The following is a 16,227-nucleotide window of genomic DNA, read 5'->3' as shown; positions in this document are numbered from 1 at the left end:
CCACTTTGGATATAAGCACTTTCAAGGCACTACTTGAAATAGGAATAAAAAAGTAAGTTATTTTCTCTAATACATTTATAACTTTCCAAGACCTTTGGAAAAAAAGGTGTGATGAAGAGAGGGAAACAGGAAGCTGAAATTTCAGCAAGATTTGAAGGCAGGACTTGGGATGAGACAGGTAAGGATGGCAGAAACTCTTTAAGAACAAGATATATATGATCTACTCTTATATTTGACACTGCAGTGCTGAGATAAAATGCCCTCTCATTGCCCATCTCCTTCCCACTACTGTAAAAACTTGAGTGAGTATCTGCTACATGGACTTGTGTTGCTGGCACTGTGGGAGTTGGTATAGGTGGTGTGGAGGAGATGTGGAGAAGCCAGGAAAGCAGGGAGGCAGAGCAGGAGAATATAAACCACACTAGCCCCCTCCACAACTCTCCCCACCAGAAAAAGAGAAATGATATTGTAAGAAGTATCCCATAATATTACAATAAAAGTGTTCTTTATTTAAATCTTAATGGACAGTGAAAGGTTGGGACACCTGGGCAGCTGATACTAGAGTTATAATAACTCACTCAGAGACGATGAGTTCCTGGCCAATCCTTATTACAGGCTGTTGAGTGTAACAATTCCAGCCATCCTTAGGTCAACAGACACTGACTACATCTATCAACCAACTTTGCTGCTGAGCCTGCCCTTACTACAGCTTCAGAGGCTGATAATTGGCAGGACTCCCATGTTTGGTCATGCTGTCACTGACTGGCTTTTCTCACCAGATTATTGTGCAATTCAACACACATAAATCTGTCCAATGAAATAATTTCAAACTCTATCGAATCCCTATGTATATTATAGAAATAGGGGGTAATGTCCAAAATGTTACACATTAAATTATATTTTCCTATTAATTTTGGGCATAAAATCAGAGATATTTCTCTAAGGAAATGATAAACCCAGGATTTTAAAAAAGTAAGTCACACCTAAAAATCCTAGTCTAACATAAAGTTTGCTTTTGTCACTCTATTTCTTTAATTCTACTGCATATTTTCTACAAGAGCTTCTTTAAATGTCCACTTGATTCTTTTTACAAAATGGGAATATCTTTTCCACTATAACCCATTAAGACCACAGTAACTGTCATCACTTATTATATGTATCTTTGAATACAAATATCTACCTCATAGGTTTGTTATAAAGGATTAAATGAGTTAACAGATGTAAAGCACATAGTAAGTATTATATGTTAGATACTTTCTTCTTTACACATACACATGTAGAAAACCAGAATCCTTCTATACTTAACACATAATGAATATCTTTGCCTATCAATACATTCTCTTTAATGGCTACAGAACTTCATGAAAAAATGATTTAATTCCTGATTGATGCATATTTAATATATTTATGTATCTATATTTTATTTCAAACACTGCTGCACTAGATACTTATTCATACTTGTGTCTTCACTTGTGACATTCTTCTGTAACACAAATTACACACACACACACACACACACACACACACACACACACACACAAAGAAAGAACTAGGCCTTGAGTTATGCTTAAAGATACAGCATAGATACAGCAGAGGAGGAAATAAAGTCTGAAGACTGAGAAAGAATAGCCAATGAACTAAGGAGATCCAAGATAGCATAATGGCTAGGATGTGAAAATGTTTCAAGGAGAAAAGATGGATTACTGAGAAATAAAGGGCTGTTACACTGGACAAAGCCATTTCAGTGTAGTATAGGGCAAAACACAGACTGTAAGAAGGAGAGGAAAGAAATATGCAACTAGTCTATGATTCTTTAAGAGGCTGGTAGATAACAGGAAATAAAAACTAGAACAGTAGCTCTCAAAAGTAGAACATGCAAGTTAGATTCAAGAAAAAATAGCAAGAAACAATCATTCATTGAAAGAAAGAGCTGACAGTTCACTTACAACTATGTTTTAAAACATCTGATTAGGGGCACCTGGCTGGCTCAGTCGGAAGAGTGTGTGACTCTTGATCTTGGGGTCTGCGAGTTCAAGCCCTATGTTGTGTATAGAAATTACTTAAATAAAAACAAGTAAGTAAGTAAATAAATAAATAACCTGATTAATATTTTACTTAAATGAACTTATTCCTAGAACTATGAAAGTTTAAAAACAATGTTTAAAAGGACAAGAATAGGACCATATATACAAGATACATACATAAAAGTCATTCGTAAGGCAGCTTATTGCCAGAAAAAACTTAGACCACATACAACTGTATCTGTTATTTGAAAGAGAACTATTAAGAGAAAAAAGTCTGAAACACTGTTTTAATGGGAAGAGTATTCATTTTAATTATGCTCCAAGATGTTACAGAGCTAGAAATTAACAAATTTTGGTCGGTATAAAATAGATTTATTGTCAATATTCAATCATTAATACAACCCAAGTAAATGAAACATCACTTCATACAAGGCTCAGATACTCTAAAATCTATCTTCACACGTGTACTATAATATGATAAATACTTAAAAATTATAATGCAAGGAAAAATATTACAAAAAAAATACAATTGCCATAGACCCTTGCATGAATATTCTTTATTTTTAAAGTTCTGCCTTAGGGAATAATACCATGCTATACATCAGAACCTAAAGTAAGCTACATTCCTTGAGGTTACAATGTTCAACGATGCACTAGATGTATTCTAAAACACCATGTCGGACAAGAATCAAAAGAGAGACAAAGAAGGCCTTCAATGATGTTAAGAAAGGAAAAAAAAGAGAGGAGCAATAATTTTTATATGCTGATTTCTGCTGGAATGGCCTCATTCAACAATTTATACCACTGTAGAAGATAGGAAAAAGAAGGGAACCAGTCTCAGCTTTCCATAAAGGATGTCCAAATCAGCACAAATTCAGGCAATTCTAAAAGGCACTGTTCCCAATGCTCTCCACTCTTCAACCCTGTACAGGAACTCGTCCTATATCCATGTTTTTTTTCCTAATTTCACAAGGGCTTACCAAGTATACATTCTGTTTTCTATCATCCAACAGCCAAACCAAAAGGCATGAAGCAAAACAATACACTATCAGTCAAGTCAGCTCGAAAGACACAAATTTTCATCAGAGTCTTATATATTGACTCCAATCCTCAACTGTGTGACAGTAAGAAGTTTTAAGATTTTTTTTTCTGTCACTCATCATTGATTCGCCTGTTGCCAAACTTCTTGGCAGCAATACCAGGAACTGTTGGGAATCCTTGGTGAGAACAAAACGGAGGTGATCAGTGAATTCGTATAACCTATCATAGTGGGCTTCTACAGGCAGACAGGAAGACTGCCTGCATTCATTTCAGAAGGGGAGAAAAATGGGGCAAAGATTAGGTAAATTTGAAATACAGCAAGGTATTAATACTGTAGTAATAACAGGGAAGGAAATGCTTATAGCCAACCTACCTTTGGGGAAGCTTCTGGCATAAAAATCAAACTTTCTCTCCCATTATTCTTGAGCTCTTTACTTCAAGAAAGGCAGAACACCACTTAAACACTTTTCTTCAAAGGTAGGGAATTTCTTTTTGAAATTAGCATTGGAGAAAGGAAGAAAAGATAGGGAAAGCTCACTCAAAGAGGTCCTCAAACATGCGCTGTCCCATTGCTATGTATGCTTCCTTCTCCTCTGGTGTCATCTGGGCCACTAGCTCTGGCCGCTGGCTCACTTCACTGTAGGAGAATGGTCGGCCAGCCACCATAACAACGGGGTCATCTGCTACTTCCTCAAACTCATCGTCCTCCTCGTCATCCTCGTCCCGATGATGTACTGCCACAGCTGCTGGTCGAGGTGGGGAGTCATCGTCTGACTCACTGGTCTCACTCTCCGAGTCACTGCCATTGGCAGCAGTGACAGGAGCAGCCGCCCCCACTGAGCCTGCTGCGGCAGAGGGGGTCTTCTTCTCATGAATGAGCAGTGCTCGCATGACCTCCTCGTTATCATCTGGCCCTGCACGGCCCTCCTCACGCTCCTGAAACGCATCTATATCTATGCCACCTGGAAGGAAAAACCCAGAAAATCAATATCCTTAAATATACAAGGCATTCCTTTATTACTAATAAAATATGTAATATTTTAATATTTAAATACATTATTATAAAGTAACACAGACTTCACTGGTTCCAGTTTTTGAACAACTGTCCATAAGAGATTCAAAATGTTTCTCACAAACTGGAATTTAAGTAGCATGCTTTAAGTGCATGGGTTCTAAGAGTAACACAGGCTGGATTCGAATCCTCATTCTTTTACATGCAAGCTACACTGCTTTGGGCAAGTTTTTAGTCTCTGAACTTTGGTACCTTTTCCTGTAAAATGGAGTGATAAAAACATCTATCTTACAGGGCTTTGGATAAGAACAAATGTAATTATGTCTATGAAGGAACAAGCACAGTAGCTGGCAAAATAGGAAATCACAAATGTGGCTTCTCATCTTGCTTAGAAAGTAAAAGCCAAAAGCTTTACAATGGTCTTTAAAGTCCTACGTTATCTGGTACCCCTCCTGCTCACTTACTTACCTTTTCTCTTTCCCTTTGCTCATTCTACTCCTGCCATAGTAGCCCCCATGCTATTTCCTGCACATACCACACTCACTCCTACCTTAGGGCCTTTGTACTGCCTGTTTCCTCTACCTGGGATATTTTTCCTCTATGTATCTACATAGCTGAATCTTTCATATCTTTTATGTTTTCATTCAAATGTTGCCTTCTTTTAATTCACCCCATCCTATACTCCCAATGCTTTCTTCTTTTCCCCATAGCACTTATTTTCCAACATAATAATTTATGTCTATTGTCTTTGTCACCTCCTTTCCCAGGATGTAGGTTCTCCACAAGCAGATATTTACTTTTTTTACTCAATGATATATTCCATGCACCCAGAATAGGGCCTATCACTTCTTAGGCACTGAATTAATATTTGATGAATTGGTGAATAAATGCAGCTTTATTTTTCTGAAACAAACTAAGGGTACTTTGAACTCTTTATAAAAAGGAATCTAGTCTTAGGAACAAAGCTTCTCTCACCACATACCTATCACTTTGTGTACACACTATGAAAAATTACACATAAAAAAATTAAAGAAAAACATTTATATTCTGTATTCTGAATACCAAATATACTACCATTTAAAAAATATAAAAGAATTAGGGACACCTAGGTGGCTCAGTTGGTTGGGTGTCCAACTCTTGATTTTGGCTAAGGTTGTGATCTCATGGTTCATGGGATTGAGCCCCACATTGCAGAGCCCACTTGGGAATTTATCTCTCTCTCTGCCCCTTCCCCTGTTTGTGGGCACACTCTCTCTCTCAAAATAAATAAATAAACATTAAAAAAAATTGGCGCGCCTGGGTGGCTCAATTGGTTAAGCGTCCGATTTCAGCTCTGGTCGTGATCTCACGGTTCACGGGTTCGAGCCCCACATCGGGCTCTGTGCTAACAGCTCAGAGACTAGAGCCTGCTTCAGATTCTGTGTCTCCCTCTCTCTGCCCTTCCCCTGCTCACACTCTGTCTCTCTCTCTCTCTCTCAAAAATAAAATAAACATTAAAAAAGTTTTTTTAAATAATAAAACATAAAAGGATTAAAAATATTCTTTGGAACCTAACTCTCTGATTCAAATCTTGACTCTAACAGTTATTAGCTGTATGATTTTGGCCAAGTTACTTCATCTCTCTCTGCTTCAATTTTCTCAAGTATAGAGAGGGAAAAAATAATAGTATATCGTCACTGGATAATTTTTGGGATTAAGTGAATATCTTAATATCTGTGAAGCCATTAGAATAAACTTGGCACTTGGATTAGTGTTATCTATCATCATCATCAACAAAAAGCCCAGAAATGGGGCACCTGGGTGGCTCAGTCAGTTAAGTGTCTGACTTGGCCTCAGGTCATGATCTCATATTCACGAGTTTGAGCCCCTCATTGGGCTCCACACTGACAATGTGGAGCCTGCTTGGGATTCTCTGTCTCCCTTTCTGCCCCTCCCCCAACTGTGTATACACGTATGCTCTCTCTCTGTCAAAACAAATAAATAAACTTAAAAAAAAAAAAAAGCCCAGAAATGACCAACTCAGGCCATGAATGAAGTGAAAGCATCTTCTCATTAACACACTAGGATGGATTAGTGTAACCCTGGACAATTTAGAAAGTGTAGAACTCCTGAGAGAAGAGAATAGGCAACTAAGAGACAGAAAGGGAAACAGGAACTGAGAAGTTAAAAGTTCAAGTTAGAGAAAGTTCAAGAAAAGTTCAAGAAGTTCCAAGTTAGAGAAAATAGGCTTCTGGTATCATGGATGTAAAAATGAGAATTAAAGTCAAACTTCACTACTTTAAAACACTGCCGAAGGCTGAGGCTCCCCCCCGCCCGCAGAGTCCTTACTGCCAATGCAGTATTTCGATAGGAAAAAAAAGACAAGGAATCGTCTCTAAAGCAATCATTGCTTTGATAAGAATTTTCCAATAAGCTTAATATTATTACCAACATAGGATTTTGATTAATGTTTAAAGTAAATATAAAATTAGGGGCAAAGCAATTTAGTTTCATAAACTAAATAGTCACATCTAAAAGATTTATGACAAGGGTCTTGAGAGGTTTGGGGGAAAAAAGGAACCATTCTGTTACAGATGAAGACAGAAAGAAAATAAGGATAAATGAGCAAATTTCTGGATGGTAAAGTAGAAACACTAGTTCCAAGCACAGTCTTATTTAATAGAGTTATAAATTACAAAGAAGATGTATATAACAGGAAATTGTCAAGTTCACTGATGATGCTAAGCAATTCTGGATGCTTAAAGGCCAAACTAGTGGCAAAAAAAACCACACATAAGAGGAGCTGAAAGTTGTATAAATGGCAGAAAACTGGCGGATTTCTTTCTATACTGGCAAGTGTAAAAAATCTGCCCACAAAAAAATAATCTAAAAGATACTGAAAGACCTGGTCCAAGCTATCTGATACAGGGCAAGGGAGGGTCTTTAAAAATCCCTGCACATGTTTCTGAAGTTGTTGGTCTTAATATGCTTCTAGACACAGAGCAACAAGCATCAGGTAAAAATCAGGATACTGGAAGTAAAACTCAAATCATTAATGATGAATCTATGCATGGACAACATATTTTGTTCTGGTCGCTGGATATTAAGTATATTATGGTTGGAAAAGGCCCAGAAAAGGACAATTAAAATAAAACAAAAAATGTAGATGAAGGTGGAATGGGGGAAGAGGACTATTTATAAGGAAAGCAGCTTTCAGTATACTAATGAGCACCTGATAGAATCTATAAAATTCTGAAAGATATTAAAATGACTTGAAGTCCGAGGAAAATTAAGTGTTGGACAAGGGGCGCCTGGGTGGCTCAGTCAGTTAAGTATCCGACTTCAGCTCTGGTCATGAGCTCACAGTTCATGAGTTTAAGTTCCCCATAGGGCTCTGTGCTGACAGCTAAGAGTCTGAAGCCTGCTTCAGATTCTGTGTCTCCCTCTCTCTCTGCCCATCCCCTGCTCACACTTGGTCTCTCTCTCCCTCTCTCTAAGATAAAATAAACACTTTAAAAAAGTGTTGGACAAAGAAGACTCACTTCACACTCACTAGACAGAGCCTATTCTGTCATAAAACTTAAAGAAGACAAATTTAGACATCTTAGTATCCTATTTTATATAGGAAAAAATATTGACAAGTCTGAATTGGGTAAACTATGACTTTTTAAAGGCCTTTATGATTCAAATTCTATCATTCTAGGAACTGAACACATCGAATGTTAAGCTTGTGAGACTTATTTTATTCAATTTTGTTTCTAAGTTCAAAGAAAAGGTTTGGTAGCTTTAAGAACAGGCAGGAGGCCAAGTTGGAGAAAAAGAGACTCCTCAGTAGTTCACAGCCTCACTCCTATATAATCTAAAACAATTTGAATCAAAATAACTAAACACCAGAGCCAAGCTAATCAGCAGGAAGGAGCTAGAGAGTGCCCTATGGTTCCCAAGGAAAACTTTTTTTCCAACTAGAATTCAAACACCAAAGAGAATCACAGTAGAGGTATTACCTGATTTTACCATCACCACCCAACTCCACACTACTTTTTTAATTATTTGCATACACAGTATGCTATAATTAGCAAAGAAATGCAAATCATAAAGGGAAAAGAGGTTAGAGAAATACCAAAACACAAGAGGTTTTCAGTTACTGATAATTCTTTACCATTACAGAACAATACTCAGATGATATGTTAGAAATGATGCATAACCTGGGAATAGAATCACATAGATTCTAATGCTGATGAAACATAACCAGAGGTACAGACTCCTTTTCATCTCTGCTTCCCAGTTTCTGAGTAATCTTTGTCCAGTCTGAGTCTTGTATTTTCTATATACTCCCAAATATCACCACCCAAAGTCTTTGAATCCTTAAAGTTTTAAAAAGTAAAATGCCATAATTTTCAAACTGCTGGTTGTTATGTAATTTTCAACCCTTTACGGATCACTGAGATTTCTAAAATCTAATATGGAGTTCTGTCAATCTTCTTGGATGGTAAGATCCATAGTCCTTTACTCAGGTAGCTTCTTTTTATATATTTCAGGTAGCACAAACTTTTATATATTTCAGGTAGCACAAACTCCTTAGTGTTCATGAGGAGACAACATATAAGAGTCTGGACTAGTGTATAGTTTTGGCTCCCAATTCAGAGAAATAAAAATGCAGAAGTTAGGGCAACAAGAGAATAAAGAAGAGGTGAATTTGTCCACTTTGAACATAATAGCACTTTTCCACAAAATTAAGACAATGAAATGGTAATTTCTTAAATCTGAAAATGGAGATTTAAAAAGGGTCTACTTATCATTTCAACTAAGTTGAAGGGTAATACAAATATATATTTGTTGGTTTTAATGCTTATTGCTGAATTTCTTACTTCCTGCTATAATGCACGTTTTATAAAACAAACATAACGAATTACCAATAAAACTAAGAACTGCCTACTAAGTCAAGTTCATTTTCTACTGAACCCAAGATATTCATTTTACTGACTTCTACTCTTACCTTCCTTCATCTCTTCAGAATTATATGCTCCTTGGACAGTGCTCTCTCTCAACCAAATGGGTCTCTCTTTGGCAGATTTCCCCTCTAGTGAGGCTCGATGATCTTCTTGGTCATCCATGTTAATGACAACATTCTGAGTGTATAGGTCCTCGTAGGAGGGACCTTTGGTGGCCCATGCTTCCCGGTGGTGCCCACCTGCCAGGCCAGCAGCTCCAGCAGTGGTTGCTGCACGGTCCTTGCTATAAAAAAGATTAGAAGAGGGCAGAAAGAAGAAAAAGTAAAGTTTTGGTGTTGGAAAACAAGTGCAGTTGCGGGGGGAGGTGGGGTGGTTACTGAAGAATTACAAATAAATGCTATCTAGCAATCATGCACACATGCTTAAACAATTCTGAGAAAACTCTTATAACTCAGTGTATCATATTTGTATTTAACTTCCTCAAACACTAGATCATCTGATATATATACAAATTAATAAGGTTTCATAATTTAAGATATCTCAGTAAATCTACTTAAGGAGAAGAGACAATAATAAAGGTGACATAATCCACTTAAAGACACTAGTCTGGCAAAAATCCCTGTTATACCTTTCATGAGTACTTTGTTTAAAAAAAAAAAAAAAAAAAACCCAAACAAACAAAACATGTTACATTTTTAAAACACTCTCTCACCTGAACCAAGAATGATTCAAAGTGGTTCTGTGTGTTTTTCCTCTTTGTGTGCCGAGAAGCTAGCAAAGTATTCTACAAAACCAGCCTCAACTTAGAATTAATGTTCCCCTCTTGCTATTCACCAAATAAGGCATATCATTATGCACAATTAACTTCTTTTCTACTGAGTTGTATCTTTCCATTTCTGTACCTATGCTGACTCTTGTATCCATCCCCAACCATTATTTCTACCCTGCAGTAACCATGATCTATTTCTCAGTCTATTTTGTTTTGCTTTTTACCTCTGCCACCCATGACCTTCTTAGCCTGTTCCAGGCCTGATCATTCCTTATCTTTCTCTAGTCACTTATGTTATCTCCTATTAGTTAAGTTTTCAGTCTTTCTGCTATTCCCTGTTTTATCTGCTTGTTTCACTTTCAGTCCATTCCACATTCTTTTGAATGTACTTGATTGTGTGTCTAGGCTTATGCCTGGTCTTTCTCTGCCTGCTACTGATACTTTTTTTGCATCAGCTTCTATGCATAGATCTCCCTCCATCTCTGTTTAGAAAGCTATGTTTTATCCCTATGAACTATCTTCATGTTTCATGAACTACCTGCTTATTTAGTGCCTGCTCTGTATCTTTTCTGACACCTTTTGCTGTATTCCCTCAAGTATCTATTGACTGATTCTTGTAGCCCATTTTTCCTTTACTTCTCTTCCATTTTCCTCTGAATCTCTTCCATGGATCCTAGACTGTGTGGAGCCCTGTCTCATCTCAGCCTAATGAACACTTCTTCATTGGCTTTATGTCCTGTATTTCTCTCTCTCAGAAATCATTCACTATTTTCCCTTCTCTTTGGTCCTACATCATTTCTGCTTACTACATTGCTCTTCTTCCTGGGCCCGCTAACATCTACTTGAGTTTTTTGTTTGTTTTGTTTTGTTTTTACTACATGCTTATGCGAGATTTCTGTGATGTAGATCTCCATCCATGTATCTGCTTGGCCCATTACATCTCAACCTAGGAACACTGTGTCTAATCACCCTCTGGAGGTAATCATGGGCTTATTCTATCCCTCCTGTTCTCCCTCTGGATATTTACAAGCTCACTGCCACTTTTGCTATCAAAAAAATGTGCTCTTTCCAGTTGTCCAAACCATTCTGATCCGTGCCTCTGGCTGTGCCATTCTGTCTCACAGACTTTGTCCCAGTTATCTGCTCTCCCACTCTGACTCTGGGCCTACTAGGCATCTCTCTGTACCCAATCCGTCTATTTGCACCTTGTAGTTTAAAAGTCTTGTTATGGTTGCAATTAACTGGTTTCTTCCTACCTTTTCTTTCTTACTGCATTCATCTAATGTTACTTTTTGCACTCTTTACTATGTATGTCTCAATTTAATCCATATCTGTTCCTAGTCACTCTCATAGCTATCTCCTTCCTAGTTCCATGTTGTCTTCTAAAAGGCTATGTCACTGCCTTCGCTATAATCTGACTCTGCTTGCTCTGGTATATAAGTTGCTTTTTGAATTTTGGTCTCCCTTGTGCATATACTTTCCTTTCTCATCTCTTCTCTCTTCTCTGAATACAATGATCTTCATTTATATGTTTCTGTGCTCCCTCTATATTCTGACCCTCTCCTTTCTCACTTAGTTTCCTGGACTCCTTTTAATGTCTCTTCTGTCCTTAGCCAAAATCCTTATCTTGCTGTACTGAGCCGGTCTGTCCCAAACGTGCCTCCCTGAGCTAGCCTTATGCCTTTTCTGTCTCCACGCACTCAATTTTTCTCTAGCTCTGGTCTGGCCAACTATATCCCTGCCCTTATCTGTCTCCTTCATCCAGACTCTTAGATGACTTACTCTTTCTGAAGCTATTGTTTCTTGCTATAAAATCTAGAATACATAGTATTCATCTATGCTCTATCTTTAGCATTAAGTCTGAAACCTATCTTCTGAAGGTCAACAAGTATTCAGTACTTGAGTAGAGAAGAACAAGAAGAGTGAAGGAAAATAAGAGGACATTTAAAACAAATATTAGCAGGAGATTACTTTTAAAAAGTCTTTGTTTTCAGTACTTCATTGTAGAAACTAAATATTGGTTTTACTCCAGTTTGAAGCAGGAAGTATTTGACCACAAGTTAAACCAATTTTTAAATTTGGAAAAAAATTTTTTAAAGGTATTTTTAACCAGAGAGAATTGACTATACAGATTTTTATCTCTACCTTCACCACAGTTACAGACAAATCTAAATTATCAGCAAATGTGACACTAAAGAAAACCCAGATGAGACAGGTAGGTTCACCTCTTCTGCATATTTAAATTTCGTCTATGGAAAAAATGTACACATTCTACTTAAAGATGACAAAAGTGACAAGTCAGTTTTGAATCTTTTTACATTATCTAAGAAATTTTAGAACTTTCAAGACATATAACTCACTTGGGTGAGGGAGGACTATTATTTCAAACTAAAATTTTAAAGATCTTCAAGGTGACTATTAGGTAACAGATGACAAAAAAAAGAGACTACTGAAAAGAATTCCACTTAAGAAAGACAGAAAGACTTTAAATATCACCAATGGGTTGACTTGCTAAAGGGCTATAACCGTCCATCAGCTCTTAGGTTAAGTCTACCCACAGCCCTTCACAGGGGCCTTCGGTTTTCTAACCTGGGGATAAGCTAGAATTTAGTTGGTTACAGATCAGTAACCAAACTAAATTGTCTTTTTTTTTTTTTTTTAATCAATGAATTACTATCATCTCTGAGCGCTCATGCCACTCTACTGATGTTTCTTTTCTTATGCCTAAGGCAAAACAGCTATTACAGAACCGTTATCCTCCAAAACAGATCCTACAGTACAGAAATGCTAAATCCATACCCCTTTCAAGATGTCATATCCAGGCAGTGGAGTTTGTCAAATGCGTGGTGAGGCCATCTCCACCAGGGTAACACCTTTTAACCTAGTTCCAATGGTCCTTCTCCTAACCACATGGAAACAACTGGACTTAGTTCTGGCTGGCAGTTCCAGATATCCCATTCTATCTCTCTTGCCTGCCCCCATTTCTGCCTTTCTTCTCTAGTGACCAACCTGTTGGAGAGCCTTTCCTGATCATTTATTTCCTTTATTTCCTGATCCTTCTTCATCCCTGAAGTAACCATCATTCCTAAGGAGAAACCAGGTGACTATATACAGAGCTGCTGTTGGGCCTCTAGCATCACTGTACCACTAAGATTTGTCTCTGGTATGGAGTGAGGGATATCTAAATAAATGTCCTGGAATGGAGGTGAATGGCAGTAGGAGGGGAGTATTAGAGGCATGATGTCAGTGGTGGTGGTGAAAGAATGCTATCGTAGTGGGAAAGCATCTTCATAAACAGGAAAATAACTGTACTCAGAGGAGGAAGCACAAGAATAATCTGCAGATAGAATTACATTGTGTAGAAAACAATTAGAGAATGTTGAGGTATATTTCAACATGAAATAACCCACAGGCTTAGAAAATTATGCTTTTGCAAAATCAATTTGCCTCATAGGCTTCTACATCAGAGTTACAGTATTACAGAAGTCAACAGAAAAAGATATACAAAATAAATACTTGATAAGAGACCAAAGGCCAGTAACAAAAATTTAAGGCTATCTGTGATGTGGATGATACTAGTTGCCTACCAATTGTGGTTTCTCTCTTTGCTTATTGGTCTTATTCAAATACAGATGGCTGTTTGCTCCAAAGGACTCAGGGGCCTTCCCCAGCCCTAGGAGGTAAGCCTTAACTAGTCTAAATACCAATCACGTGATCTCACTACCTTTGCCAGATTCTGGTTTAGAAATATACATATAAATAATTCTGACTAGTGAGATGTTAGGATAGAGTAGGATGAAGGTTGTCCTCTGGGAAAGCCTTCTTCAATCTTAAATTAGGACACCAGGAAGAAACAGTCTCTCTTTCTACATTTGGACATTTTCTTCTACATGTGATACCTATAAAGACACAGCCATCTTAGGCTAGCTCCCCTCATGGTTCCATGAGGACAACCAATAGGCCAAGTACAGCAGAGTATAAACATAGATCCTTGAGGATATAACCGAGCTGTGGAATTAATTGAACTGTACTATCAGCACTTCTGGTCACACTAGACAGATTTTTCTTACTGAATGTTCAAGCTACTTTTTGTTTGGTTTTCCATAATCACAGGTAAAGGCATCCTAACTGATCCATGATGCCAGACTAGAAAATTAGTAACAACATATAAATACAAAAGTTTCTATACAATTGGATTGTTTTTTAACTATCCAAAAGAAACTCAATTTGCTCAGGACTCCAGAACTGGCTTTTCTATAACATTAGCACCAGAGCATATAAAATACTGAGAGCACTCCTGAACAGCATACAGTTATAATTGCTACGCAAGGGTATAAACTCTAAGCCCTTAGGTGGACACTAGAAAGAAGAAAGAAATGCGGTAGAGTAGGAAAACACCCCCTAACTCCAATTCACATTTATGATTTTCTTATAAGAATATAAACCACTTTCTGCAGTATGCCAAAACTGAGGTTGCTTCTGTAATTCAAACATTAAGGTATACTAATAAAAACAGGGAGCCACAGTAAAAAGTATTAACACATTAAAAAGAAGGTATTATCTCATATGTCACACCTACTATACTTTACTTTCAAAGAAGTTGCATTGAAAACTAAGGAAGGCAAGAAATGTATGGTTAAAATGCTTCAAAGAAGAAAAAAAGCTGGGGCACCTGGGTGGCTCAGTCGGTTAAGCATCCGACTTCAGCTTAGGTCATGATCTCATGGTTCGTGGGTTCGAGCCCCACATTGGGCTCTGTGCTGATAGCTCAGAGCCTGGAGCCTGCTTCAGATTCTGTGTCTCCCTCTCTCTCTGCCCCTCCCCTTCTCGTGCTCTGTGTGTGTCTCTCTCTCTCAAAAATAAATAAGTATTTTAAAAAGTTTAAAAAAAAAAAGAAAAAACAAATGCTGTATTCTTTAAAGAACTTCATCCTTCAGAACTTGGCTAGGAAAATTCAAATATCCCCAAGAGGCACCACCAATTTAGGATTAGCTAACAACTGGCTGAGTTGCAGCAGGTCAAAGCCGAGCGAATAGTTGAAGTCAAACTTGACTATTTAAAGATTTTGCCTAAGGCCCACACTGCTCTGCATTCAGTACAAACAACTTTCATCACGGGCACAATAAGACAAATGTGGTAGAGCTGAGAATCTATGTAACATGCGTCTTTAGTCTCCTGGGTAGATTACTTACTCACTTCTGCTCCCCAAAGTACAGGTGGTTAAAACAAGGGCAAACTTAAAAGTGTTCTTCATAAGAGCACAGGGCCTACATTCACTCACCTTTGTTTTAAGGCTGGTATTTCTGTGGGTTCTGGCTCAAGTATTTCATAGGCTAAGTTCACATCCTCTGTTTCCCGAAGCAAAGCATAAATGGGCTCAATTTGTTCATTAAATCTTGCCAAAAGTGTGCGTGCATCTTTTTTGGGCATTGCTGATTCATCTTCTTCTACCTCTGTATGGCAAAAAGTACAGCGGAAAGTTCCTACAGAGAAAACAAAAGTCTCAGGTCAGGCAAGATAAATTCTCAAGACTAGCCTTTAGCAAACAGTTTATTATCTCCATCCCCCTCTAGCATGTTATTATTAAAACCTTCAAATACAGACAAGTTGAAAGAATTTTATAGTGAACATCCCCGTGCCCACCAACGAGATTCTACAATCAACATTTATCATGTATCTTTCCATCTATCATTTTTTAAATCCATTTTAAAGTAATTTCACCTTTAAATGCAGCACAGCAAAGTTTTTAATCATATTTCTAACATGTTTACACTTATTTTAACTTAAAACCAAAATCTTTACAACTGACCACTGAAACCTGCACCCTTCTCCAACAGCCTTCCTTTTGCACATTACAAACTGGGGCCTGCATTATGAGGAAAGCCAGGTAAATATCTAAAGCCAAGTCTCTAGGCATCCTGTACATTGTCAGAGGCTATTTCTTCAAACTTATTAACCATTTGTATCTAACAAATTTAACCTATCCCTTTCCAAATTAAAGTTCAAGAAGTCTTTATTTTTCTTATTTCTATATCCCTCACATTGAACTTGTAACTAAATTAGTAGTAATTCCTTAGAATTCCTTAGAACATCTCAGATTTTTCATTTCTGCTGTCATTTCACTAATCTAGGCCCCCACTACTCAGCCTGAAATAGCTGCCTTGATCTGGTCTTTGGCCCCCCCCACCCCACCCCCACGTTCTTGGCTCTCCAACTCCAAGAACTTTTGTCCTATGCCACCACTTTTGTCCTCTCATCCCCCTGCTCTTCTTAAAGTCTATCCAGTGTCTGAATTTCTAAAGTCCACAGCATCCAATCTAAATTTCTCATCCTAATACTCAAACCCTGTATAATTTGACCCCAAAACATCAAAACCCAACCACAGTCCTTGACCTGCCAAGTAAATTCAAACACTTGAGAGATGATATCCTAGACATTAATATTTATTTT

The 16,227-nt window shown here is 37.6% G+C and overlaps 1 protein-coding gene across 5 annotated transcripts in view; it reads right to left on the bottom strand.

The window, feature by feature from the left end:
- Nucleotides 1–2,309: 2,309 nt before the first annotated feature.
- The window catches only part of GTF2E1 (general transcription factor IIE subunit 1), a 36,024-nt gene continuing 22,106 nt past the window's right edge, over nt 2,310–16,227 (bottom strand). For all 5 annotated transcript variants that reach the window (XM_006936086.5, XM_006936083.4, XM_006936085.4 and 2 more), the window contains exons 3-5: nt 15,059–15,260; nt 9,053–9,291; nt 2,310–4,027 (exon numbers count right to left, since the gene is read on the bottom strand). In XM_006936086.5, the coding sequence (XP_006936148.2) occupies nt 3,600–4,027; nt 9,053–9,291; nt 15,059–15,260 (869 nt within the window). In that variant the 3' untranslated portion in view covers nt 2,310–3,599. The remainder of the gene's footprint in view (nt 4,028–9,052; nt 9,292–15,058; nt 15,261–16,227) is intronic.

This window comes from Felis catus, chromosome C2, assembly GCF_018350175.1.
Source record: "Felis catus isolate Fca126 chromosome C2, F.catus_Fca126_mat1.0, whole genome shotgun sequence".
Lineage (NCBI taxonomy): Eukaryota > Metazoa > Chordata > Mammalia > Carnivora > Felidae > Felis > Felis catus.
This window is presented reverse-complemented; position numbering and strand designations above follow the sequence as displayed.